We start from the raw sequence: 25332 nt of genomic DNA on the forward strand, positions 1-25332 counted from the left end.
ATCTAGATTATGCTTTGGGGCACATTAGATATTACATTTTATATCAGTTGCATGTATCTTCCATTTCTATGCTGTTGCTTCTTTGCTTGTTCTCCATTGTCACTTGTTCTGGGGATGATTGGGGATGAGACAGATTTCAACACAGGCCAAATGAGCCTACTCTATATCTCTTAGGGTTGAGAAGGACTTGACCTCCTAGCTTCCTTTCCCACCAAACATGTTGACAAACATAAGCAATTTAGCTGATGTGTTTTTTGTTCTGGAAGAGCTCTCTGCAAATCTAATGGGGTTTAGATAAATGTAATTCTCAGGGACATGTGTGTGCAAAACCTCCAGCTTATGGAAGGTCTTTCACAGGCTTGGGCTGAGTCCTGTGCATTGCATGAATGCAGGATGCTCACATTTTGAATGGTGCAAAGATATATCACTGATTGAGATACATATATAGGTAGTCCTTGACTTAAGCCCAAAATTTCCTTTTCTAAGTGAGACAGTTATTAACAGAGTTTTGCTCCATGTTACACCTTTCTTGCTACAGTTGGTACGTGAATCACTGCCATTGTTAAGTTAGTAACTTGGTTGTTAAGTGAAACTGGCTTCCCCATTGACTTTGCTTGTCAGAAGGTTGACAAAGAGGATTACATGACCTTGGGACAATGCAACGGTCATAAATATGAGCCAGTTGCCAAGCATTTGAATTTTGACCCTGTGACTGTGGGAATGCTACAACAGGTGTAAATGTGAAAAATGCCCCAAAGTCACTTTTTTCAGTGCTGTTGTGACTTCGAATGCTCACCAAACAAACCGTTGTAATTTGAGGACTACCTATAAACATTTTGTAGCATTTCAAAAGAATTGTGTCCAGTGGTTTTTCTTCTCTCAGTGTGTTTTATCTAAAGAAATAAAGATAATGCTAGAGGCTGATCTTTGCTTTTGCAGCATTTCTTTTATTTTTGCTTTATTTCCCAGATGGAAAACCAAGGGTAGCCAGAAATCTGGTAGGGCCCCATGGAGGTGCCGTTCTTGAGATGTCAGACTAGAATGGTGGATGCTTGCTGGAAGAACAATCAAACACCTGTCTTTTAGATTAATGATGACATTTCCCAGAAACCATCTGCTGGACCTCCTTATTCACTGATCACAGTTAGTAATTTCTTTGGTGAGGTTCATCCAGGAACAATTGCTATTAAGATAAAATCTAGTCTCGTTCGTAATCTTTCAATCAGGAGTCTTATTAAATTTCACGTGAATTTCAAGATGGCTTCCAAGAAGACTGGGTGATAGGACTGTTGTCACATTGATGTAGAAGCTATTCAAGAGGCCTGACATCCTTCAGAGGTACTATTCCATATCTCTGGAAGAGAAGAGAAAGAGGGAGAGGTCACATGTGGTGATTTCTTGATTGCAGTGACAAATATATCCTTCTGTGGCTGTCGTTTCTTTGCCATGGGAATGAACTGAACTGGTGGTTTCAAAGGTTTGAGTGTTTCATCAATAAATATCCAATCGACAATGATTCTAGGTGCCTCAGTGTAAGATTTATGATTCTTGAAAATCAGAACTGAGCATGAGATGAATTTTTATGTAACAGCTCTGAGATTTCTCTACAACTGGAACAAAAATTGTTCATTAATTGGCTATAAGAACATGGCTGATCAATTAAAATTCATTTAAATCCATCCATCTTTTTGTATTGTAGAAGGAACTCCAATTCAGCATTTAAAGCTGAATTGACAACATCTGTAAATTCAACAAGTTTCGAGAAGGGTTGCAATTTCCATATTTTTGCATCTTACCAAAACATTGGTAAGATGCAAAAATGATACTAAGATTTTTTTTTGTTAAGGCATTGACTGCAGAGTGAGATAAATGTATTATTTCAGTATGAAGATAAGCCATCACTTATTTATTATAGAAAAAATTATCTGTGTTATAAAAACACAACGTAATAGCTTCAATAAATTAAGTTACCATTTTCTCTCACTTCTCTAATTTAAAGTTGCCCTTGATGGCTTAAATTATCCTGTCAATTAATCCACTGAAACATTAGTTGATAAAACTGCAGTCTGAAGGGATTAAAATTGCAGCTTCCTTTCTTAGAGAATGAAACTGCATCAAAGTGTCATTTTAATTGCCAGCCACTAAGGACCTGTGTGCAAAACCAAGCTTCTTGGCTGTGGGGTTGAAACCGTATAATGCCATGCTTCCTTGTGATAGAAAATCATATCTTCTTGCTTCCTGTCTACTCCCCGGATCATCTTTCTTGGATGCTTGGATGATTCCCCCTTCTTATCCAATTCTTCAGGCTCTCCTTGGACATTTCTTCTTGGCTCTTAAGCAAACAGAAGGATGAGACCATGGCCAGCAGTTGGCAGATAACATTATGGAAGCCAAGTCAAGGTCATTAGCAACCGACATTCAGATGGAAATGACCCAAGGACAAATAATAATACTTTTCCAAATGCACCAAGAAGCATCAGCAAACCAGCATTCTTTTTTTTTTTTTAATGTGCTAATTTAGCAGACAATAGCAGATTATAGGATACTTGGCTCAATCCTCTACGGTTATGTACAAGTAGCATGTGTTGGGGAGGCAAATCCAATTTATAATTAGCTAATAAATCATACAAGTCATATTGAAGTGCAGGCTTTCTTTATTGGATAGCTGATTTAAGACTTAGCATAGAGACATATGGCTTCTGGATGCTGGAATAGGAATTTCTGAAAGTCCTAGTTGCTCCTGCTGTGAGTGGGCTCCACTGTCTGGGCTGCAGCTGAGGTTTGAGCAGATACCGCTCACATCACTGCAAGGTTGGCATGCCAAATTTGGAAGGAATTGACAGAGTGTCTACTGGATACATCAGCTCCATTTAAGCCATGCAAAAATGTATCTGGTATATGTTTTTTCTCATGATGGGCAAGATCCAGCCCACAAAAGAGACCCCGGGCAAGCAGGAGGATCACCTTCCCAGAAAACGGTAGGTCAGGAAGCCCTTAGACCATCAAGTCATCATGCCAAATGCAAGCTACCGCCTTTCATCTCTGCTTTCCTTTGAAAGTAATCATATTGTATCTTGTTGGGTCATAAAGAGCTTGATTTATTGAAGCCAATTCGTGAGCCACTAAATCATTTTGGTCAAATAGCTGCATTTCACGGCTTTCGGCTTTATCCCATTAAAATTTCAACTCTGTAATATGCAATTATGTGTATACTCAAAGTTAAGATATTATTTTCGATGTAGGCAAAAAGGAAGTATAAATTTCTCCCCTTTAATTTGTAATATATTCAGGTTTGACAGTACTAATTTGCACTGCAAAGTAATTTGGACATCAGAAGCATATGTCAACATGAAAAGTAACTGCAGCTGGGTCTCTGGGGAGCCGGGCTTAAATCTGTCTAGTTGCAGATACAGCTGATGTGCTCATCTTCATTTTTGACCCAATAATGATAATTTATGAAACCTGCCTTTTCTTCTCCTGACAATTTGCTCCACTCAGGGAGCAAAGAAATAGGATCATCATTCTTCTCCCTCTCCCCAGATTTCTTAGCAAAAGGGGAAGTTTCCTGATGAAGCATTTGATTCTCTCATTGTACATAGCATCTTTGCTTTATCCTAAGGAAATAAGACATAACACATCTGGAATTTATTGGATTTGGTTTTCAGATGTTTGGTGGGTATCTGGGAAGCTGAGGTTGAAGAAAGGTCCTGTGCTCCGTGCCAGAATGTGGGATAGTACTTTGAGTATTTACAAATTCTGATTTCCAGTCCTCCATCATGATATAAAACCATACTTTGTCAATTCTTCTGAACCACTCTTCTGTCTTCCTGTCCATTTTTTGGGTTGGATAAACTCCCTTCATTGCATCTTAGTTCATGAATGCCTATGGAGATTCTCAATCATCCAGGTCATAATTGTCCCAAAGGTGCTTTTCAAAAGGCAACTGGACTTTCTTGTTCTTTTTCTTTGGAAATGTTTCTCTTCTCATCCAAAAAAAGCTTCTACAAAACTGAAGACGTTTTTTGGATGAGAAGTGAAAGATTTTTAAGGGGGAAAAAAGCAAGAAAGTCTGGTTGCCTTTTGGAAAAAACACCTTTGGGACAACTATGGCCTGGATGATTGACAATCTCCATAGACATTCATTGGGCTTAGGCAATGAAATTTGCTACATCCCTGATGTGAAAGCTAAAGGGCCCATCCCTATCTCCTTCCACCTCTGACTGTCATTTTTACTGACATTTTTGAGGTAAGCTTTGGGTTGTGCAGAGGACAAGGCCAGACAATTTAAGTGGTTTGTGATTGACGCCTTCATTGCATTTTTCTCTAATGAAAACCTGGTCCCAGATTTCTTTCTTTCCAACTTGCAAAGCATTTGCCTTGGGTGGACGCTCAACAGCTGCAATATCAAATAAGGGATTGGCCTCATCCTGAACAGGACAAAGTGATTCCGCTTCAATAGGCTGGTCAGATCGGAGTGAAAGTAAAATGAGTCTCATATTCAGTGGAGCTGCAGAGAATTTTAGAGATCTAGATAACAAGGCCTGGGCTGTAAACCTACAGGACAATAAGAAGCATAACATGACTTTAAAGATAGTTAAATTAAAATAATAATAGAAAGAACTGGAGAAGATAACAAAATACAAAGACCTACAAATAGAAATAGAAAGACTGTGGCAAAAGCAAGCAAGGGTAGTACCAATAGTCATAGGCTCCTTGGGTGCAATCCCAAAACAACTGGAGCACCACTCGAACCCCATTGGCATTGACAAATTCAGTATTAGTCAATTGCAAAAGGCGGCCTTACTAGGAACTGCTTCCATCCTGCAACAATATCTGTAATACCATCAAACATCCACGTCTGCCTATCCCAGGTCCTGGGTAAGGACTCGATAGGTAGACAAAATGCCAAATCCAGTCTGAACATCTGGCTGACTGTGCGATGATCCATAATAATAATAATCAGAATAGAGCTGGAAGGGACCTTGAAGGTCTTCTAGTTCCTAGCACTGCAGTAATTTCAGATCATTTGAGACTTCTCTGTGCAAAAAAATGTATTGACTTACATCAGTTCCTTCAGTAGCCATTCTAAGGCAGAGGTCCCTAAACTTTGGGCACCAGGCACCGGTTCTGTGGAGAAAGATTTTCTGAGGACCAGAGGGGGCGTGGTTTTGTGTGCTGCCTGCTGCCTGCATCATGCGGATGGGGCTTTGCTTGTTTGAGCGGACCGGTTTCTGGCATGCCATGGCTCAGTGCCAGTCCACGGACCAGGGGTTGGGAACCCCTGTTCTGAGGTACAAGGCCACTGAAAAAAGTGACTTATGACCTTTTTTTACACTTATAACTGTTGCAGCATCCCCATTGTCACATGATCAAACTTCAGATGCTTGGCAACTGCTTGGCATATATTTATGATGGTTGCCGTGTCTCAGGGTCATGTGATCCCCTATTGCGACTGTCTGACAAGAAAAGTCAGTGGGGAAGCCAGGTTCACTTATCAACTGCAGTGATTCATTTAACAATTGTGGCAAGACAGGTCATAAAAATGGGGCAAAATTTACCTAACTGTCTTGTTTAGCAACAGAAAAGTTGGGCTCCATTGTCATGAGTTGAGGACTCTCTGTAGTAACGGCTTAAGATTTCTGGTTACTTGTGAATTAAGCTTCTGTTGAAACGGAGAAGACGCAAAGTTGAAAAATAATGGCTCACAGCTTCAGTTGGCAAAAACATATAAGGTGTGTCACGGTGACCAAATGTTCTGATATCTCCCAAGCTTGTTCAGGTGGGATGACCTGTTTTCCTTCTTTTTCTCTCCACAGTCTCCCAACGTTCATAACTACCCAGATATGGAAGCCGTGCCCCTCTTGCTGAACACCATGAAGGCAGATCCAGAAGAAGATGCCTTGTGCACGGATCATTTCCAGACGCAGACGGAGCCGGTGGACTTGTCCATCAACAAAGCACGATCCTCCCCTCTTGCCACCTCATCTTCACCAGTATCCATCACAGCCTCTGCGCTGTCCCCCTCTTCCACTTCAACGTCTTCTAGTCGGCCAGCTTCGTCCCCAACGGTGATAACCTCGGTGGCATCAGCAGCATCGGCACCATCAGTATTAACTCCAGGTCCGCTTGTGGCATCTGCCTCGGGTGTTGGAGGGCAGCAGTTTTTGCACATAATCCACCCAGTTCCACCTTCCAGCCCCATGAACCTACAGACCAACAAAATGAGTCACGTCCACCGCATTCCTGTGGTGGTGCAGTCGGTACCGGTGGTCTACACTGCGGTGAGATCACCAGGGAATGTCAATAACACTATAGTAGTACCAGTACTAGAGGATGGGAGAAGTCATATCAAAGGTAAGAAGATCTCTTACAAAATAGGCTTCTAGAGAAGCACAATGGAAGAAAGCCTCCTGAATCATTCCCATTTACTCATGATTTGAAAACCAACCAAAGAGTCTTCTTCTTCCATGTCTAGATCAACTTTAAGCTGTCAGAGTGAAGCCACCTTCTTGGCTTTGTTATTGGCCGCAAATAAGTCATTATCAGTCCATGTTTCTGATAGTAACTGACATACCAGCAGATGGGCCAGGCTCTGGGTTTCTACACATTCACATACTGTAGTGTGTTGTTATCCACTAAGAGCCTCCACTTGAGTATATTAGTTTTATATTTAGGCACTCCAAATCTCAACGTAGTCAGGGTCCTCCAAGAAGTATAAGGAAGATCGATTTTTCAGCCATATCCTCCTTCCTCCATCTTTTTATTCAGTTTTGTTCTTGATTCTCAATTTTGTTCACCAACCAAAGATGAATGTGTATTAACTGCTCTTTGAGCCAGTTATTGGAGAGACTAGCTAATGAGCCACACAGATGATCTACCAGAGTATTTATAACTCGGTTTCCAAGTGGAATTTTTTGAATTCATGTGCTGCCATTGCTATGAATTCCCTTGGTGCTTTAGATAAATTCCTGGCTTGTGCCTTTCTTTATTTATTTATGAGACTTATATACCGCTTTAAGTGCAAGCACTCTCTAAGCGGTGTACACCAGTAAGCAATGTATATATATATTTACATTGCCCCCAACAATCTGGGTCCTCATTTTACCTACCTCGGAAGGATGGAAGGCTGAGTCAACCTTGAGCCGGTGAGATTTGAACCGCTGACCTGCTGAACACAGTCAGCTAAAGTGGCCTGCAGTACTGCACTCTAACTGCTGCGCCACCTTCTTGCCTCTACATTGGGGCTAATAGAATTGATTTATCTTACAGGTTTGTGGTGAGAATTGTTGTAAGAAAATGCATGTGCATGCCTGGTCACAATGTAGTCTTTATAAGAAATAAATTGTGATTAGCAGTACTTTCGGAATAGTGGGAGTGTAAGCAAGTTTTACTCTGCTAGTCATAGCCAATTTTAGGGGCAGTGCTCGTCTCTGTTTCTAGATCATTGAGCCAGCACTGTCCAAAGACATTTTCGCAATCCTGTGGCCAGCATGACATCATGCCGCAGTACAGAGCATGCGATGAAACACGGAGTTACTTTCCCACTGAAGTGGTACCTATTTATCTACTTGCTTTCAAACTGCTGTGTTGGCAGGAGCTGGGGCAAGGACAGGAGCTCACCCATCATGTGGTATTTGGGACTCAAACCTGGGCTAGTGGCTTGCCGGTGATAAGCCCAGTGTCTTAACCACCGAGCCCTTGCACCGCCCCTCTATTGGAAGAGTGGGGAGGCCAAATGTGTTTGCTGCAAGAATAGAAGTGTGGAGTTTACACCACAATGTCACCATGCACTTGGTGTAGAATGCCTGTGGAATATCTTTTAAAATTGCCTGGTAGATGGAAGGAATTGTCATCAGGTTTGAAGATGGAAATTTAGGCCTATTGTCTAAGCAGCAAATAATAATAATAATCAAAATGACTTCAACAGTTTTGAACATTTGACCAAATCTAACATGGTAACTAATGATGTCAGATCCTTCACCTGGGTAGGAAAACACCAAATGACAGGGAGAATACGGAATTCTGAGACTGGCTTAGCGGATTCTAGAACGGAACAAGGAGATCTGAACGTACAGCCTTTATCTGCTTTACCATTACAGAAAGGACTTACACATGTACAGTATGCAGTCCACCAGATGTTAGGAGAAAAATCAGATGGACATTTTATTGAACATTTCTGTGTTTCACAAAATAGATGAACATTGAAGTAAGACATTTGTAGGCCTGCTGGTTTTGATGTGATTCCAGATGTGTCGCTCTAAGAATCTATGGAGATTCTCAATCATCCAGGTCACGATTGTGCCACAGCTGCTTTTTTCCAAAAGGCAACTGGGCTTTCTTGGGGTTTTTTTCCTCTTTGAAAATGTTTTCCTTCTCACCCAAAGAGCTTCTTGGATGAGAAGCAAAACATTTTCTAAGAAGAAACAAACCAAGAAGATCCAATTGCCTTTTGGAAAAAGCACCTTTGGATTGCTGTTAGAGGTTTTTTATTAGATCCTGCTTCTTCCTTGTGCTTTATTAGATCTTCCTTCCTTCCTTCCTTCCTTCCTTCCTTCCTTCCTTCCTTCCTTCCTTCCTTCCTTCCTTCCTTCCTTCCTTCCTTCCTTCCTTCCTGGTATATATAGAAATTCAGAAGTATATTTCCATACCTTTCTTTATTTTTTCTCACTGTGAGCACCATCCAGGAGTAGAAAATAAAGTAATTTCAACCATGATTTCTTGCTATATTTTTCAATAAAATCCAGCACTCCCAAGAAAAGGGGAGATACAAATCTGCTCTAAGAGTATCCACCAAAACAAAAGGTATATGTAACAATCTTGAAGTTATTTTTCATTTGCCTTCACATTAATTTTCACTGTGATGATAATTATGTACTGCTGCTCTTGCTTCTACTACTAGTTGTGAATTTTGTAAACATATTCCTAAATCTTCAGAATTTATTTTCCTTTTCAATTCCTGGATGTCTTTGTGAAGTGCAACTCTATAATGTGCAAAGATTATTTTAATTCCTTCTGGTCTCTGGATGTATAATCCTGACTTTATAATGGGCAGTAGAACATTTGTGTTGAGATCACCGGTACGCTGTGACATCCCATTAGAATTTGTCCAAAATTATCCCATGAGCTGAATGAAGACTCAAGTCTGAATTTTCTTAGTTCCTCTTAAATGCAAAAGTTCTGATCACAGGCATGCCTCTTAAAGGCCAGTGTTTACCTCTAGAAGACCCTCTGAAATTTTATTTTCCCCAGGATAAACTTTGCATTCTGACTGCCATCCACAGATATTCAATTTATATTGAGACCTTGGCTAATCTTTTTTTCTATTGTAGCCTTTTATAGGCATCTATATGAGCTTCTCCCAAGGGAACAGAAATATAACCAGCACAGTCATGTTCTTCTCATTTGCATTTGACACTTCGGAAACTCTTTTGAGGCAGATCATACATCTGGGCTAAAGACTTAGTTCCATAAAAGGGGAAGTGATCCCTATTGGCCCAGATGATGTGATGTCACAGAATGTTTACTAATCTCGCACTTGTGGTGGCGATACTCACAAAGATTAGCTTTGAGAACTGGGAGTGACTTCAGCTGACAAAATATCTGCAAGTCTTAGAGACAGAAAAAGCAGCCAGGTTTTTGTTAGATATTTTTAGGAAAGTCTTGGCTGAAAAGCTGCACGTTGAGTCCCTACATCGTGTGCTGCTCAAAGCTGTAATTGCTTTTCTTCCCTCTGGCTTTGCTTTATGTTCCAGGGTGAATCGGTTATAAATTAGATACTTGATGTGATTTAGGTCTTGACACTCTCAAGAATTCAGCTTCCTGTAAATAAGTGTGAATTCAGCAGTATTCCACTCAAAATGAAAAAGGCTTCAGATTTTTGTGGAGTAAAAATGATCTCCGTAGATGTGTGTTTGAATTATGTGTAGGCTATCCTTTTTCTATGTGTCTTTATGGCTGATAGGAACCCAGGACATCTACAAACAATGCCTTGGTTCAGAGGTACTGCAAATGCAGGCTGATGGAGAGAAGGATATGGATGATGTCCTGAATTTCAGAAGGCTAAGGTGGAAAGTGACAAAATGTAAGCCTAGGGCAGTGGTTCTCAACCTGTGGGTCGGGACCCCATTTGGGGTCGAACGACCATTTCACGGGGGTCGCCAAACCACGCTGTCCGCCATTTTTTTCCCTTTTTCCTAGCTGTCCTACTCCCTCTTATTGCTGGCCACACCCACTTGGGGGTCACCACAACATGGGGAACTGTATTATGAGGTCACGGCATTAGAAAGGTTGAGAACCACTGGCCTAGGGGCTGAGCCCTCTTTTCGGAGGTTGCACCAGAGCACATTGCTAAGCTGCAATGTCCTGTTAAATCTCCATAAAGGCCTGAAAACTAGAGTATGTGTAATCTTGCTATAAATTGTAATAAAAATTATTCGGTAGACACGGTATTATGGCCATTAAGTTCACGGCCATTGCTGCTGTGTACATAAAGTTTTATGGAATAAATTGAGCGTTTTTTCTCCCCGTTCTGAAGCAAGCTGCTTTTGATTTAAACTTTGATTGGTGATTGTCAACCATTTTCCTAAGAGCAAGATCATTCATCGTGACATTCAGTAAGAAAAAAAAAAGAAGAAGGGAAGGGAAGAAAGCTCTGAGTCTTTTCTCCATGTTGAAGCACAAAGAAAAGCTGCACACATTTTTCGGCTATAAGAAGATCAGAATCAAAATATAGCTGGAAGGGACCTTGGAGTTCGTCTAGTTCAGTGGTGGCGAACCTATGGCACACGTGCCAGGGGTGGCACTCAGAGCCCTCTCTGTGGGCACGCGTGCCGTCACCCCAGCCTCGCCTCCCCCCGCAGTCCCTCCTCACCAGCAGTCCCCCTGGAGGATAGTCACCCCCCAGCGCGGCCTGTGCAGAGCAGCGCAGCCAAGGACATGGCAGCCGGGCAGTGGGGATAAGACTCCACCCTTGTGTCCTGTCACACACAGATGATGCTGCGGGGCATGGGCGGAGGGCATGGCTGCCATGGTGCTGCTGGCCCGCCTGGGTGATCTGCGGTGGGCCATGGAGGCAGTGGGTGGCTCTGTGGGTGGGTGGGGGGCAGAGAGGGGGCAGGGGCAGTTTTGGGGCACTCAGTCTCTAAAAGGTTCACCATCACTGTTCTAGTCCAACCCCTTGCTTGAACAGGAGACTCTATACCATTTCAGACAGGTGGCTGTCCAGTGATGGAGCTCTTATACCTTAATCTCTGCTCTTATATCTCTTCCCTCTCTCCCGAAATATTTGATCAAAATCTTCTCTAGTATAGTCAACGGCTACCCATTTTCCTCACTTTGGAAGATTTCATTGATTAATTCTATTAATCTAAATGTTTGGGAGTTAAGGGGCATGCGTGGACACACTCTACAAAGTAACAGAAGGAGTCTTAACAAAGAAAAGAGGATGATAAAAGAGATGTTGTTTGCGTGTCTCCAAAGCACCTGATCTCTCACACGTTATATTAGTTGTACCTCAGCATGGCATCTACTCTCACTGAGTTTAGTCAGGATACTTTGTCTCTCTTTGTAGATATTTTAAGGAAATGTTTGTCTGTTTATTATGATCTTAATCTGCTATGCTCCTCAGGGACTCCTGGCAGAATGGGTTGCAAAGAACATTAATTTTATCCTTTTTTCTGCATTATCCCTCTGAGCCTAGTAATAAAATTCTGCCTTTATTTTCTTGGTGAAAAAATGAAGAAGACCAAGAAATTTACTACCAAAGTGATGGTATATTTTTTTGTTCTGTGCTAAAGTAATGGATTTGCACTGCTTAACTTCCAGAAAATGTCCAATCTCGATTTGAATACAGAGGGACCTGTGCATATGGGGAATTTGGATGCATAATTTGAATGCTTCAAAGATTTTGTTAAGATACTGGTTAAGCTGAGGGGGAGTAGAGGGAGAAAGAGTCACTAGCAACATATAAAGTCAAAGAGCCTTCCATACTAGTCTATCCAGTATTCTTCTTTTGAGCTGCAAGTATGGTATCTGTCTATTTTCTCGGTATCTTGGTTACTAAGCTTATCTTTTAATTTAGGTGGCCTTTATAAAGTTCTCAAGGACCTCAGGGTTCCAAGACCCTACATCATAGTTTCTTAAAAGACAATGAAGTGAATTTTAGTTCTTAGAATTATGTATTTATTGAGGTTTTTAATTCAGATATCTTCTTGGATAAAAACTCATCATAGTGATGAGCTCAACCTTTTTTTTCTTATTTTGGAAGTTCAACCTTGGCAAAGATCTCCTAGCTTATTAAGACACCATCTGGCCTGACATCCAAGCAGAGAAGCTTTATTGGCTCACGAGCAGATCAGATTTTGCCTAGGTAGGTGGTTAAGCATGGATACCCTTTCCTTGCCAACTGGTGGGCCCAGAGCCTCATCCCAATCAATGTTACCTGAATTACAACTGACCAGCATTGAGGAATTTTAGGAACAATGCCCAGAAAGCACCATCTTACTCATCCCTTCTGAATGAACAAAGAGAAAAATGCAGGGAAGCAGATTGTTTCTCTGATATCACAGCCAAAAGGAAGTCCATCAGCCTGGTTGGAGATCTGAGTGGAAGAATGCATAGAGATTCCAAGATTTAAGAATGAAATTGGTTGCTAGTTCAGAAAAACATGTACTTTTGTGTCATAGGGTGGATCTATCAGTTTAGGGAAAGTAGATATTAAACACCTGCGTGAGCACTCTGATGATGAAGAATGTCATTCTTCTCCATCTTTGGGGCATACTTCTGAAATAAAATTTTAGAGCCTTCTGTTTTGCATCTTCCTTCCTTCCTTCCTTCCTTCCTTCCTTCCTTCCTTCCTTCCTTCCTTCCTTCCTTCCTTCCTTCCTTCCTTCCTTCCTCCCTCCCTCCCTCCCTCCCTCCCTCCCTCCCTCCCTCCCTCCCTCCCTGGTTGTGTATCTCTGAAGTCCCAACAGATAACAATATTTAAGGGAAGGGATCTTGAGTGCATCTCCCTTGTCTGACCGGGTCTATGACAATTCACCGTAGCCAACTCGCCATGGCCACCTCTTTTTAAAAATTATTTTAAATAATTAAATAGAATTGTTAAACTGTTCTGCAGTGAGATGTCCCATGGCAAGTTGGCCATGATGAGTTGGCTGTGGAGAATTGGCTTCAGCAAGTTGGCCACCACCATTCCCTTCTGACCTGGTAGGATAGCCAAATATCTTCAAGGAGAGGCAGCCCTGCAAATAAACTTTCCCCGTGCCATTTAAGGTTTAAAGCTGATAATTAACATCTTGAATTTCATCAGAAGAACTCCTGGATAAGATTTGCTTCCATTCTATTTGGTAATGCCGAGGCAGTTTGTGAGAATTAATCATCCACAATGGCTGTTAGTGATGTCCATAATGATGTATTAAGCATTTTGATGCCTTAAGTTCATTAGCATTCATCATATCTGATTCACCACAGTCATGCTAATTTTAACATTCAAGGTTTGGGAGTACCTTACTTTGTTTCTATATTCCAGAGCTTATTCTACTGATTTTTGCTGAGAGATCAAGTCCTACCTAAAAACTCACCCATGGCAAGACAGAGCTACTTAGAGTGTAGTCCTGCTTGAAGATCTAAGGGGGGGGGGGAAGTGCTCAATTAATGGTTTGAATGTCCTTAGATTTTCTGCAGATCAACAGGAGACAATAATGTATCTAGGTCTGCAGAACAATTTTTGCCATGCTTTGTACAATTTACACATTTTTTTTTGTAGCTGAAAGCATTGTTGTTCATGTGTCTGAGGTGGTATGAAACTTTTCTTTGGAAAGTGTGGTTTTTGAGGGATCATTCATACTTGCATGTATCATGGAATTTCCTAGGGCAGTGGTTATATTAATGCAGCACCTTAAGAGGTGGGCATCCTATCACCTTCCTAAGTTGCTTTGGATTCCATAATTACATAAATGAGACCAATGGAATGATCTGGAGATGTTGCCCAAGAACTGGTTAAGCAAAATGCCTATGGAGATTCTCAATGGGTTAAGCAGCTTCCTATTATATCTGGATTCTAAGAACTACAAGATGGATCTTCTGTCTTCCAAATAAAGGTCCTTGGGCAAATATTGCTTTCTTTTCAATCTACTATATGAAATAAATTATCATTTAAAAGTTTTCTCTGTATAAAAATTATTCAGAGAATAATTATTTCCTTTCTATAGATGAGGAATATAGCCTGAGGATAAAAGGGTGAAGTTCTCAAGATCTTCTCAAGAAGTTCAACCATTGCAGTTAAACTGAAACCCACTGTTTGTGGATGGACCCCAGCAGACTATCTCCAAGATATTGTGGATAATGAGTGTTCACCATTGAAGCAGCCTCCTTTTCTGGTTATACTTTTCCTCTTGTGCTTAGTTCTTGATTAGTACTCCAATACTGCCATTATTAATTTAGTGAGGAAAAAATAGCCCAAGCACTTTATAGAATGTCTCCTCTCATTATTTTCTCAGTGCAAGAAATAGAAGATTTCCCATAGGTTGTAAATCCTATTCATGATAACTTTAGTGGATATCTGAAAAACTTGCAAGCTCAAAGATTAATCAAACTATCCAAATACAAATCAAAGCTGTTTATCTTAATTTTTAATAATACCCAGAGGATTGAAGAGAAGTATATATAAAAAGAGAGGGACACTTTCAATTTTTTGAAAAAGAAATCTGAAATAAGTATTCCTGAACAGAATTCTTTTCTCTGAAAACAGGGAAAAAAATAGTATTTTTGTCCTTTATAACCTAAATGCCAAAGCTTTGTCTACTGGAGAGGGTGGGAGGAGGGATGTAATACTACAAATCCCAGAAGTTCCACTGAGAGTGAACAAAATGCTGGAAATTGTGATACAAGAAATATATAAAAGGTTATGGCTGGCCTAGAATATAAAAAACCTATGTTGCCAGGTTAGGGTTAGATTTGTAGTTGTAGAGTTAGCTGACCACCAGATGGCACCAAAGATCTGCTCGGGATCCCTTTTCTGCCACCTACTGACTGTATAGATCTGTGCAGCCCATTTATAACGTCCCCTTCTTCCTTTCTTAAAGGTAAGGTTCCTCCACTCATTCTGAGCAAAGCCATCTTCTGCTTCTGAAATTAAGGAGTCTCCTCTCTTCCATCATTTGGTATCTTTTATTATGTTGTGCTCTCCTACTAAAAAGCAGATAAGTTGAAAGAAATTCTGCAATAGTGGCGAGTCAAGGGATAGGAAGGTAGCCATGGCATAGCCTGCCTCAGTTTTCCCACTTTATCTGCTGTAGAAAGAGAATTAAACCCTGAGGGAGGTATGAAAAGAGAAAAGACAAGCTGGGCTAGAGGACCAGACTGAGTGGACAGCTGGTCTCTGCTTGCCTGAGGAGTATGTCCAAAGGATAATTTTCTCTAGATAAAAGATTTCTCAGAATCTTTGCATTAATCACACATAAAACAACTGAGACTAGAGGGGTTTTTGATTTTGGCCCTTAAGATAGTCTTAAACCTGACCTATTTGGTGTTCTTGGCAGGTACATTATTCTGAACTAGAAACTATCTGCAGAAACCAGGTTTATACACGCTATGAAGATAAAGTGCAGTGGGCTAATTTGCAGTTCTTGAACCCAGGCTGTGTTAAGTAGAGCAGCTTGTTGCTTCATCCTTCTTTCAGAGGGGTTTCATGAATTCTCTCTCCAAATCTTCTCCAACAGCAGAGCTGCCATCCTCAGCACAATCATCTCAAAAAGTTCTGTGGTCTTCTTGAAGGAGAAACATCCCCAGAAGATACTTCTGTTCAGATGGTCAGCAAAGCATTCCTCTGAGGATTTACACATCCTAGATCTTTATAATGCTACCCCCTTCCAACTTTATTGGTGTCTCACCTGATATGACTTTCCTTACTCAGTTCCTGACATCAATAGCCAGTGATAGGGGCCAGAGCTATAGCAGAGCTCCACAAAGTGACAACAGTCCTTGGTCGTGATTGATGTTCAGTATATGGAGATGGGAGAAAGTGAAGGTAGCATCAGAGCTGCGGGTTCCAGCCAGGGGTTCATGTTTCACAACACTTTTAATTTGGCTCCAGAATTGCTTTGATGTTTCCTTCTGTATCTGTGTACAATGTAAGGCTGTACTTATAGGCATGAATATTTCCCAGAAATCTCTTTTTGCAAGCTGTGTAGGTGAGCTTGAATCTGCTGTCTCTTAGCTGAAAATGGATGAGGCAATAAGAGTGATTTAGGAAAACTCTTCTTTTGCCTCAGTTAATTTCTTCCTGTGACATCTTAGCTTTAGGCTTCTGACTTTTATGTTCTTATCCTAAATTTTGCAAACATTTGACCATTCAAAAAAATACCATGGAAAGAGCAGTACTAGGAAGTGTCACTTATCACCTAATGGCCTGACACCCTGATTGCCAAGGGTGGCATTGCATGAGACCATATCCCCCAAAGAGTGAGGCAGGTGTCCATTTGGGGGAGGAGAGAATGGGGTGTTTACAAGATAAAAGTGCTTTTTTTTGTCCTATACTTCTCTGGTGAAAAATATCAAATCACACATGAAGTTTCAATTAAATTAATTTATTACTAACCATGCATATGCACAGAAAACTGTTCAACTAATAGTTAGCACTACTTGGTGTTAAATATGGATCACTGGAATTCAAGAGGGGTTGGATTCAGCCCATTTGTGGCTATGTCAAGACTCTAGGCTGATTTCTCTCTTGACTCCTCCACCAGGTTCTGCCACTTCTTCTCCTAATCACCTCTGCATCCCCAAAATATTTGGGCTCACCTACTGAGAGGGACCTTGGAAGTCATAAAAGCAATGCTGGCAGAACTCCTGTGTTCTCCAGCAGACTCCTGTGTCCTCCAGCATATCCTTTTCTTACTACCCATAAAAGTAGTAGTGGAAAAGATTGGATGCTGTTGGAAGAACACCAATCAGGAGTGTGCAGACCACTCCAAGGATGGTGCTGGGAGAGTAGAAAAATCCAATTATGCATAGCCAGTTCATCATGTTCTGTCAGCTGAATCTGCTTATTAGTAGCTTAATTAGAAACTTCAGTGTCATTTCACAAGGTAGCTTATTGATATTTATATCATGTATAAATATCACAGGCACAATCCATTATGGAGGATTAAAGGTAGATGTTTAAAATTTTCACATGTATTTTTTCCCCTCTTGGTAATGTAGAAAGGTATAAACAATGGAGCCCACTAGGGATCTGTGTTTTTTAACTTCATAAATATTCTGGAGTATAGAACCGAGGTAATGTAATCCCACGTCAATTATAGGTGTTAAAACGAGAAGGGGACAAAATAGAATTCAAAACAATGACAATGCAGTGAACATGAGGTTGGCAAATATGGTGTGGTGAAAAGAAGTATGTACATTGAGGAGAAACAGCTGAAACGGGGTCTGAGCTAATGATGACCGACTTGAGAACCAACTTACAAGGAAACAAAAGCAATAGAAATGCTGATGGAGACTTGTGTTCTGTGTTAGGAAAAAAGGCCCACACTTACCCCAGACATCCAAGGAGATGATGGGATGGGATTCTTGGAGAATCAAGGTTAAAATAAAAGGAAGAATGAATGAAGGTATTGTCACTGGTGCAATCTATGAGCAACTATCCAGCTAAGGAGATATGGGGGACATTTTCCAGAGATAGGAAACAATTGCTCTGGAATGCTTGAATTTTTCCTCTTAGAAATGAGGGATTCCTTGGATTTTAGGAAGGTAGATTTTTTTTTACCATGTCAAAAGTCCTGCAGCTGCCAAAACTAGAACAGCAATGCAATCCTAGGCTGCATTAACAAAGGGATCGAATCAAGATCATGTGATATATATAAATATATATAAATATTGAGACTCTAGAAAGAGTGCAGAGAAGAGCAACAAAGATGATTAGGGAACTGAAGACTAAAACATACGAAGAATGGTTGCAAGAATTAGGTATTTCTAGTTTAATGAAAATAAGTGACAGAATAGCAGTGTTCCAATATCTCAGGGGTTGCCACAAAGAAGAGGGAGTCAGCCTATTCTCCAAAGAACTAGAAGGCAAAACAAGAAACAATGGATGGAAACTAATCAAGGAGAGATCCAACTTAGAACTAAGAAGAAATTTTCTAACAGTGAGAACATGTAATCAGTGGAATGACTTGCCTCCAAAAGTTATGGGTGCTCCAACACTGGAGGTTTTAAAGAAGAGATTGGGCAACCATTTGTCTTGGCCACAGGACAGGCTGGCCAGTGCACACACACCCCTACTCATGCTAGCTCTGCAGCCGTGGAGTGCTCAAATAGGATACCATGCCACAGGGCACAAAAATGGGCTGCCACTGCACTGCAGCACACAAAACCGGGCCACTGCCATGTCTCGGGGCATGAAAATGTGACACCAGTGTGCCGCAGAACACGAAAATGGGATGCTACTGTGCTGCCACATGTGAAAACGGGACACTGCCATGCAAAAACAGGATGACACCGCACAGGGCGTGAAAATGGGCTGCTGTTTTTGCGGGGTGCAAAAACGGGCACCGCCATGGGGTGCAGAAATGGGGCATTGCACTGTGCAAGAACAGGGCAGGGCTAGTGAGTATCACATAGGCGCTAGCTCTGCCCCATTTGCATCATGCACATGCACAGAGCCCCATGCATGCGCATGTTTAAAATACTTCCCCTCCCTTTCCCTCCGGTCTGCCAACCGAGAAAGGTTGGTGACCTTTGGTTTAGGGTTTCCAGCCTGAGCAGGGGATTGGACTAGAAGACCTCCAAGGTCCCTTTCAACTCTATTATTCTGTTCAGAAGAAAAGGAGTGCAGGAAGAGTAAAAAAGCACAATGAAAGGCACCCTGGCCACACATCAAATAGAAAGTGAAGTTCTAATTTCTCTCAATGTACAGGGTCAGCCAGTACAGATGAATCTAGGAAGCGCTTCTTTGGAAAGTAGAACTGGCAAATGTAAAATATTGTAATGGCCACAATTTGGAGAGTTTTAGAAGGATATCATTGACCTTTTTCATAGGAGGTCTGCGTCCCAGTGGAGGAAATGGGTATCGCTCAGGGCTGTAAAGGGGCAAGAGAACAATCCCATTCAATTTGGCACATGGGCTGTCTGCTGGCACCAGGTTGACCAATGCAGAATGATACATCAGAATAAATCAGAGGCACAGCTAGATCATCTTGACCTGATCCTAACGTAAGAAAAGAAAAACCTGTGCATATGAAGTCCCTGAAATATGATGTTCTGGTCCCATCACTTGGTCAAAACATATCACTTAGAACAGAACATAGAATATCAGAGTTAGAAAAGATCTTGTAGGTCTTCTAGTCCAAACCACTGCTCAAGCAGCAGACCCTGTACCATTTCACACCATTTCATGCAGGAGACCCTATACCAGGGGTAGGCAACCTTTGCTCTTTTATAAGACTCATGGACTTCAACTCCCAGAATTCCTGACTCAGCCATGCTGAGGGGAAAGGGAGAGGTTTCCATGCTGAGCCATGCTGGCTCAGGAATTCTGGGAGTTGAAATCCACGAGTCATAAAAGAGCCAAGGTTGTCTACCCCTGCCCTATACCATGTCCAGTCCTAAAACCGTCCAGCGATGGGGCACCCACAACTTCTAAAGGCAAGCTGTTCTACTGGTTGATTGCTCTCACTGTCAGAAAATTCCTCCTTAGTTCTAGGTTGGACCTGTCTTTGATTAGTACCTTCCTTAATACTTAACACCTTTCTTAATACTTAATGCCTCCCTTAATACTTAATACCTTCCTACTTGGGAAGTCATTAGAAAAAACACTTTACATTAACTTTCAAACCTGTTAAGCTGTATTAAAAATTCAAGATTCTTCAAGCTGCTCACTTTGGCAAAAAAAAAAATAATCAGAAAAAAGTTTACTTAATAATTTTAGTAGAAGCAAATGCTGTTATTTTTCTCCCCGTTCATACATTGATTTGGATAATTGTTTAGATTAATGTTTTTATTTCTTGCTTGTACCTGCTAGAAACCTGCTCACCTAAAATCCAGAGATATCCCCACTCTCCCAACACACTTTCTTCCATCTCCACAAGTAACTCATTTTGGGATGGAAAAGTTAGAATTTCCAATTCTGCAGGATTCGGAGCTTTTTAATATGCTTTGTCTGAGGAATTTCTGGCAAGCAGAGCTACAGAAATTGGCAACTTTTCTGATCTCCGCTAGGACCTCAGCTGGAATTAAGATCAAAACCTGTCAGCAATTTAAACTTTGGGTTTTTACTGAAGATGAAATCATTGTGTTTTAGGTTGAGTTGTTTATGTGGCTATTGGTTATTTAAAATCTTAGGCTGATCGGTTTGTTTGACTGTTATCATCCAGGTCTCAGATCTGTGTTTATGGGTTATAATCTCTGCCTCCTTTACAGTTTCCCCTTTGTCATGTAAACAGTTTGAGATGCAACTCAGGTACAAATTATGGAGTGCAATATAACAGCAGTTTGGTAAGCTTTCTCAGCAGGGTGTTTGTTTGTGTGTGTTGTGTGTGTGTGTGTGTTTGGGCATGCAACTAGGATAATTGCTTCAGTAGTATGTAGGGAGCAAGACCTCTTCACCTTTGTTCACTAAAACAACTTTCAAAGAACTTTGCAAACAGAACCATCTGCACAGCACTTTGAGCTAAGGAATCTGAAGCATGATAAATGGTAATCCCTAATCCCTTATCAGCTGCCCCACCCATTTTTTTTAATTTGCACTACAGTAGGAGATTGTGTGTATTTACACATTATGTGCCACCTAATCACATACACACAGAGAGAGGGGGGGGGGGAGAGGGAGAGCAGCACAGCCATGCAAAAATTGCCATTTTCTACTTGATCTAGCAAGCTATGCATGGAACAAGCCTATTGTTCTGCTCAAGTCAATAGATGTGATTTTAAAGTCTACAAAATACCTCGGAGTCTTCCCCCGCCCCAGAGAACATCATGGGTTCCAAAGAGGAAAGCAGCAAGATTTATATTATACTTGGATACAGCTGTGAGAGATGCATATGAATTTAGGGTGATGTTTCTACAGGCTCTGTAAAATCAGAGTTGGTCCTGAAGGTATTTGTGATTGCCACGTTTGAAATTTTTAAAAAGAGGATGCTGTGGGGAGAATGTTGTTTACCAATGTGTTGCATATTATACGGTCTGCATTTTTTTAAAAAAAATATGCTCTCTCCACACATACATACATATTGTACATACCACATGTGTGCTGTTTCTCAAACCTGAAGGGCTTCATAGAATAAGACATTAGTAAACCAAACATAAATCCCCAAAAATGAGTGAGAACTGATGCAATTTCTGTTCTTCCCAAAGCCACCCAAATAATGTACTCTGATTTTATTTTTCTTCCTACTTCTTAAACCCTGACTATTTGGATAGATTTTGTAATTCTCTCTGGACACAGTGTTTACATTTAAAAAGAATCTTCTTTGTGAATAAGCAGGCACCGGTAAAGGTAAAGTTTCCCCTGTCCTGTCATGTCCATGCTCATCTTTATTTCTTAGCTGAGACCCAGCGTTATCCAAAGACATATTCCATAGTCATGTGGATGGCAGACTAATACACCAAGGCACACAGAATGCTGTTACCTTCCCACCAAACTGGCACTTATTTATCTACTCAGATTTACATGCTTTAGAACTGCTAGGTGGGCAGGAGCTGAACCAAGAAACAGGAACTCACGCTGTCATGTGGCACTCAGGTTTCAAAACTGGGCTGTCAGCTTTTCAGCTGACAAACTCAGCATCTTTAGCTACTAAGCCTTTAGACCCTTTTACCTTTAATGAGGCTAAATGAAAAATAAATTCAAAAAACAAAAATGAATGAGAAGTGATGCAATTTTTTTTCTTCCCAAGTCCACCCAAATAATGCATCCAGACAATGTTGCATTCCAATTTTTTTTTTCTATCTGCATCTTAAACCCTGACAATTTGGAATTCGGCCTGGACAGAGTGTTTACATTTACAGAGAATCTTCTTTGTAAATAAGCAGGCATACGGTCCTCCTATTAGTAGGAGATCTGAAAGGGGCAAAGGGGGCACTAAAGTGCAGAAGGAATATGGCAAGACATAAGCCAGAGTTTAAGGCAGAGGAACTGAAGAGCACAGCAAGCAGGAAGCATTGTGCCCAGGCTGTGTGGCACGGAACATTGTTCACAAAAAGCTGCCTCAGCCAACTTATAGACTGGGGAAGTTTGACCAGAATTTGAATTCCCAGCCAGATGGAGAAGATTTAAAAAGCTGTGCAAGGAAAACTAGAAATGTGGCCATCTTCTCAAGATTCTTCATGTGTAGAATATTAGCTATGGAGGTCCCACGCAAAAGTGTCTGATCCAGAGTCTGCTGCTGTCTACCTATTCTGGAGCACTAACTGGTTAGAAATTTTTATGAGGATGAGAACTTTCTCACAAAACATCCAACAGAAGACAAATCATGAAGCCATCTGAGATTCTTCCAGCACTGAATTTTTTTTCCTGATGTGCTTTTCATAGGTCAATCATTCTCCTTCTTTCTCCTTGCTTCCCCTCCCCTCCTAAATAGGACAGCCCCAATGTACCTCAAAACTTCACCTTCAAAAGTTGTGGGTGCTCCATCACTGGGGGCCTTTAAGAAGAGACTGAACAGCCATTTTATCTGAAATGGTATAGGATCTCCTGCTTGAGTAAGGGGTTGGACTAGAAGACCTCTAAGTTACCTTCCACTCTGATGTTCTGTGTTCTACCTGGTCATTCTCTTTAGGAGAACCATGAAGAACTTGGTCTTCTTTGGTGGGGCCATTCCATTAGAAGCTTTGGGACAGTATTTTTCAATCTTGGCCACTTGGGGATATGTAAACCTCAATGTGGGGAATTCTAGGAATTGAAGTCCACACATCTCAAAGTGGCTAAGGTTGCTCTTACATACTGTAACATCTGAAGTAGACTCCTGTTCACACAGCACAACATTAGAGTTGTGCCAGAACCTCCCAGCAATTTTCTTCTTTTCTCCCTTTCTTTCTGAACCACAGAAGGTTAATATTCAGCATTCAGGTCCAAGAAATGATAATCCTGCAGCATTAACAAGCTTACTGCATAATTAGTTGCATAATTCGGAAAGGGCAAGATAATATAGCTGCCATTTTGAAGTCACAGCTAAATGATGAAGTTGATGGAATATTGTTTGCAAACAGACCTCAATGCTAAAGGTTGCTCTTTGTCTTTAATTTGCTAACAGAATATTGAAAATTGATGCCCTCATCTTGCTATGAATCAAGGGTTTCTAACCACATTCCACAATAGGACATGGGGGGGGGAAACCCCAACAAATCTAAAAATCCATGATTTGTTTGGAGGTTAGTTTAGGTAATTGACATTATTGACCCAACCTATTAAAAAAAATATTGAGATTGTCTTTAAAATGTAAGTTTTAACCTTCAAGGTTGGCTTGGTGGGAAATTTTTTCCTTCTAAGTAAGAGCTGAGTTTTAAGATAGCTATCTGATGTTCTCAAGTGACAGAAACCCAGGATAAAATATTGGGGAGAAAAGCAAACACAGAGGGAGTTTTTAGTTACAATTGAGGCTTCTTTCTGTTGTTTTGAAAAGGTAAAAGTTTCTGTGTGAGTCATGTATGACTCATCTCCATTTCCTAGCTTAGGAAGACAGAATTGTCCAAAGATGCTTCTGTGGTCATGCAGCCAGCATGACTATATGCCGAGGTGCACTTCCCATTGAAGTGATACCTATTTATCTATTTTCATTTTCATGATTTTGAACTACTAGGTTGACAGGAGCTAGATAAAAAAAAAATGGGAGCTCAACCCTGTCGCATAGATGTACTTAGGTCTCGAACTGCCAACCTTTTGGTTGACCACTCCACTGTCTTATATGCTAGACCAGAGGTCCCCTACCTTTTGGGCACCAGGGACTAGTTCCATGGAGAGAGCTTTTTCCATGGACCGGAGAGTGCGTGGTTTTGTGTGCTGCCTGTATCCTGCTGATGGGGCTTTGCTTGTTTGTGCAGTCCGGTTACTGGCATGCCACGGCCCTTTACCAGTCCATAGACTGGGGGTTGAGGACCCCTATGCTAGACCACTGCATCCCCTTTGTGTTGTCCCAAGGGTAACCCTCCTTACCAAATCTTCATCACAGCTTTGAGGAACTGTTATGAAGCTTTTTCTCCTGTTTCCTCCCCCTTATGTATATCAGTTGTATTTTTCTACCCAAATAGACAGGCTTTCTGGGAACCACACCATTTACCCCTTCAATATTATTATCTTCATCAATTAAACAGAGAGAGGATCTCAGATTGAGGATTTGCTCAAGAACAGGAGGAGCAGTTGCATTTGTAGACAGCTGGTTTAGACACTTAACAAAAAGACAGGACATTTTTATTTGTTTGTTTGTTGTGTTTTAATTCCAAGGCAGCAGTGACATGCCGTGAGAATGACGCACAAACTTTGCTGCTTAGAGTCTCATTCCATGCCATTTAGATATTTGCTAAAAATGGGGGGGGGAGGACTCAGGATTTGCTATTTGATAGTGCTTACGGAGGAGCACATTATGCTAAGAGTTGACAAAGGAAAGAGAAATAGGAACACTGAGTCAAAGTCTGACGTTCAACTTCTAGAATTTTTTTTGACCCTTTGCAGGGTGACTGATTCATTATTTAGATCAACTACTCTAATATTTGTGTGGCTTGAATATTTGCATTGTGCAACTACTATTGTGGACCTGCACACATTTTTGTCTGATTGCAGATGTGTTAACACAGTGTTTCTCAACCTTGACAATTTTAAGGCATGTCGACTTCAATTCCCAGAATTCCACAGCCAGCAATGCTGGCTGTGGAATTCTGGGAGTTGAAGTCCACATGCCTTAAAATTGTCAAGGTTGAGAAACACTGTATTAACATATCAGTCACTTGAGTGAAGTCTGTTACCTCCTCTCTGAGGCACAGTAGAAAGTGATACCCCTCAGGTGGGTGTTGCAGCCATTGTGTTGGGCCACTTCCTGATCCTGAAGTCATCCCCCCCCCTTACTGGAAAGGTAGCCTGGTTGTTTCATATTAATTAAATTTAATATTTATTAAATATTAATATTTAATATGTGAAGAACGGTTGCAGGATTTGGGTTTGGCCAGTCCAGAGAAAAGAAGGACTAGGGGTGACATGATAGCAGTAATCCAGTATTTGAGGGGCTGCCACAAAGAAGAGGGGGTCAAATTATTTTCCAAAGCACCAGAAGGAAAGACAAGAAACAATGGATGGAAACTAATCCAGGAGAGAAGCAACCTGGAATTAAGGAGAAACTTCCCAACAGT

The 25332-nt window shown here is 41.1% G+C and overlaps 1 protein-coding gene across 1 annotated transcript in view; it reads left to right on the forward strand.

Annotated features, from left to right (window-relative positions):
• Positions 1 to 25332, forward strand: part of KLF12 (Kruppel like factor 12) — a 65099-nt gene that overhangs the window by 38689 nt on the left and 1078 nt on the right. The window contains exon 2 of the mRNA XM_039365907.1: positions 5817 to 6354. Within this exon, the coding sequence (XP_039221841.1) occupies positions 5817 to 6354 (538 nt within the window). The remainder of the gene's footprint in view (positions 1 to 5816; positions 6355 to 25332) is intronic.

The sequence above is a fragment of the Crotalus tigris genome, unplaced genomic scaffold, assembly GCF_016545835.1.
Source record: "Crotalus tigris isolate CLP2741 ecotype Arizona unplaced genomic scaffold, ASM1654583v1 scf7180000017596.1218436, whole genome shotgun sequence".
Taxonomy (NCBI): domain Eukaryota; kingdom Metazoa; phylum Chordata; class Lepidosauria; order Squamata; family Viperidae; genus Crotalus; species Crotalus tigris.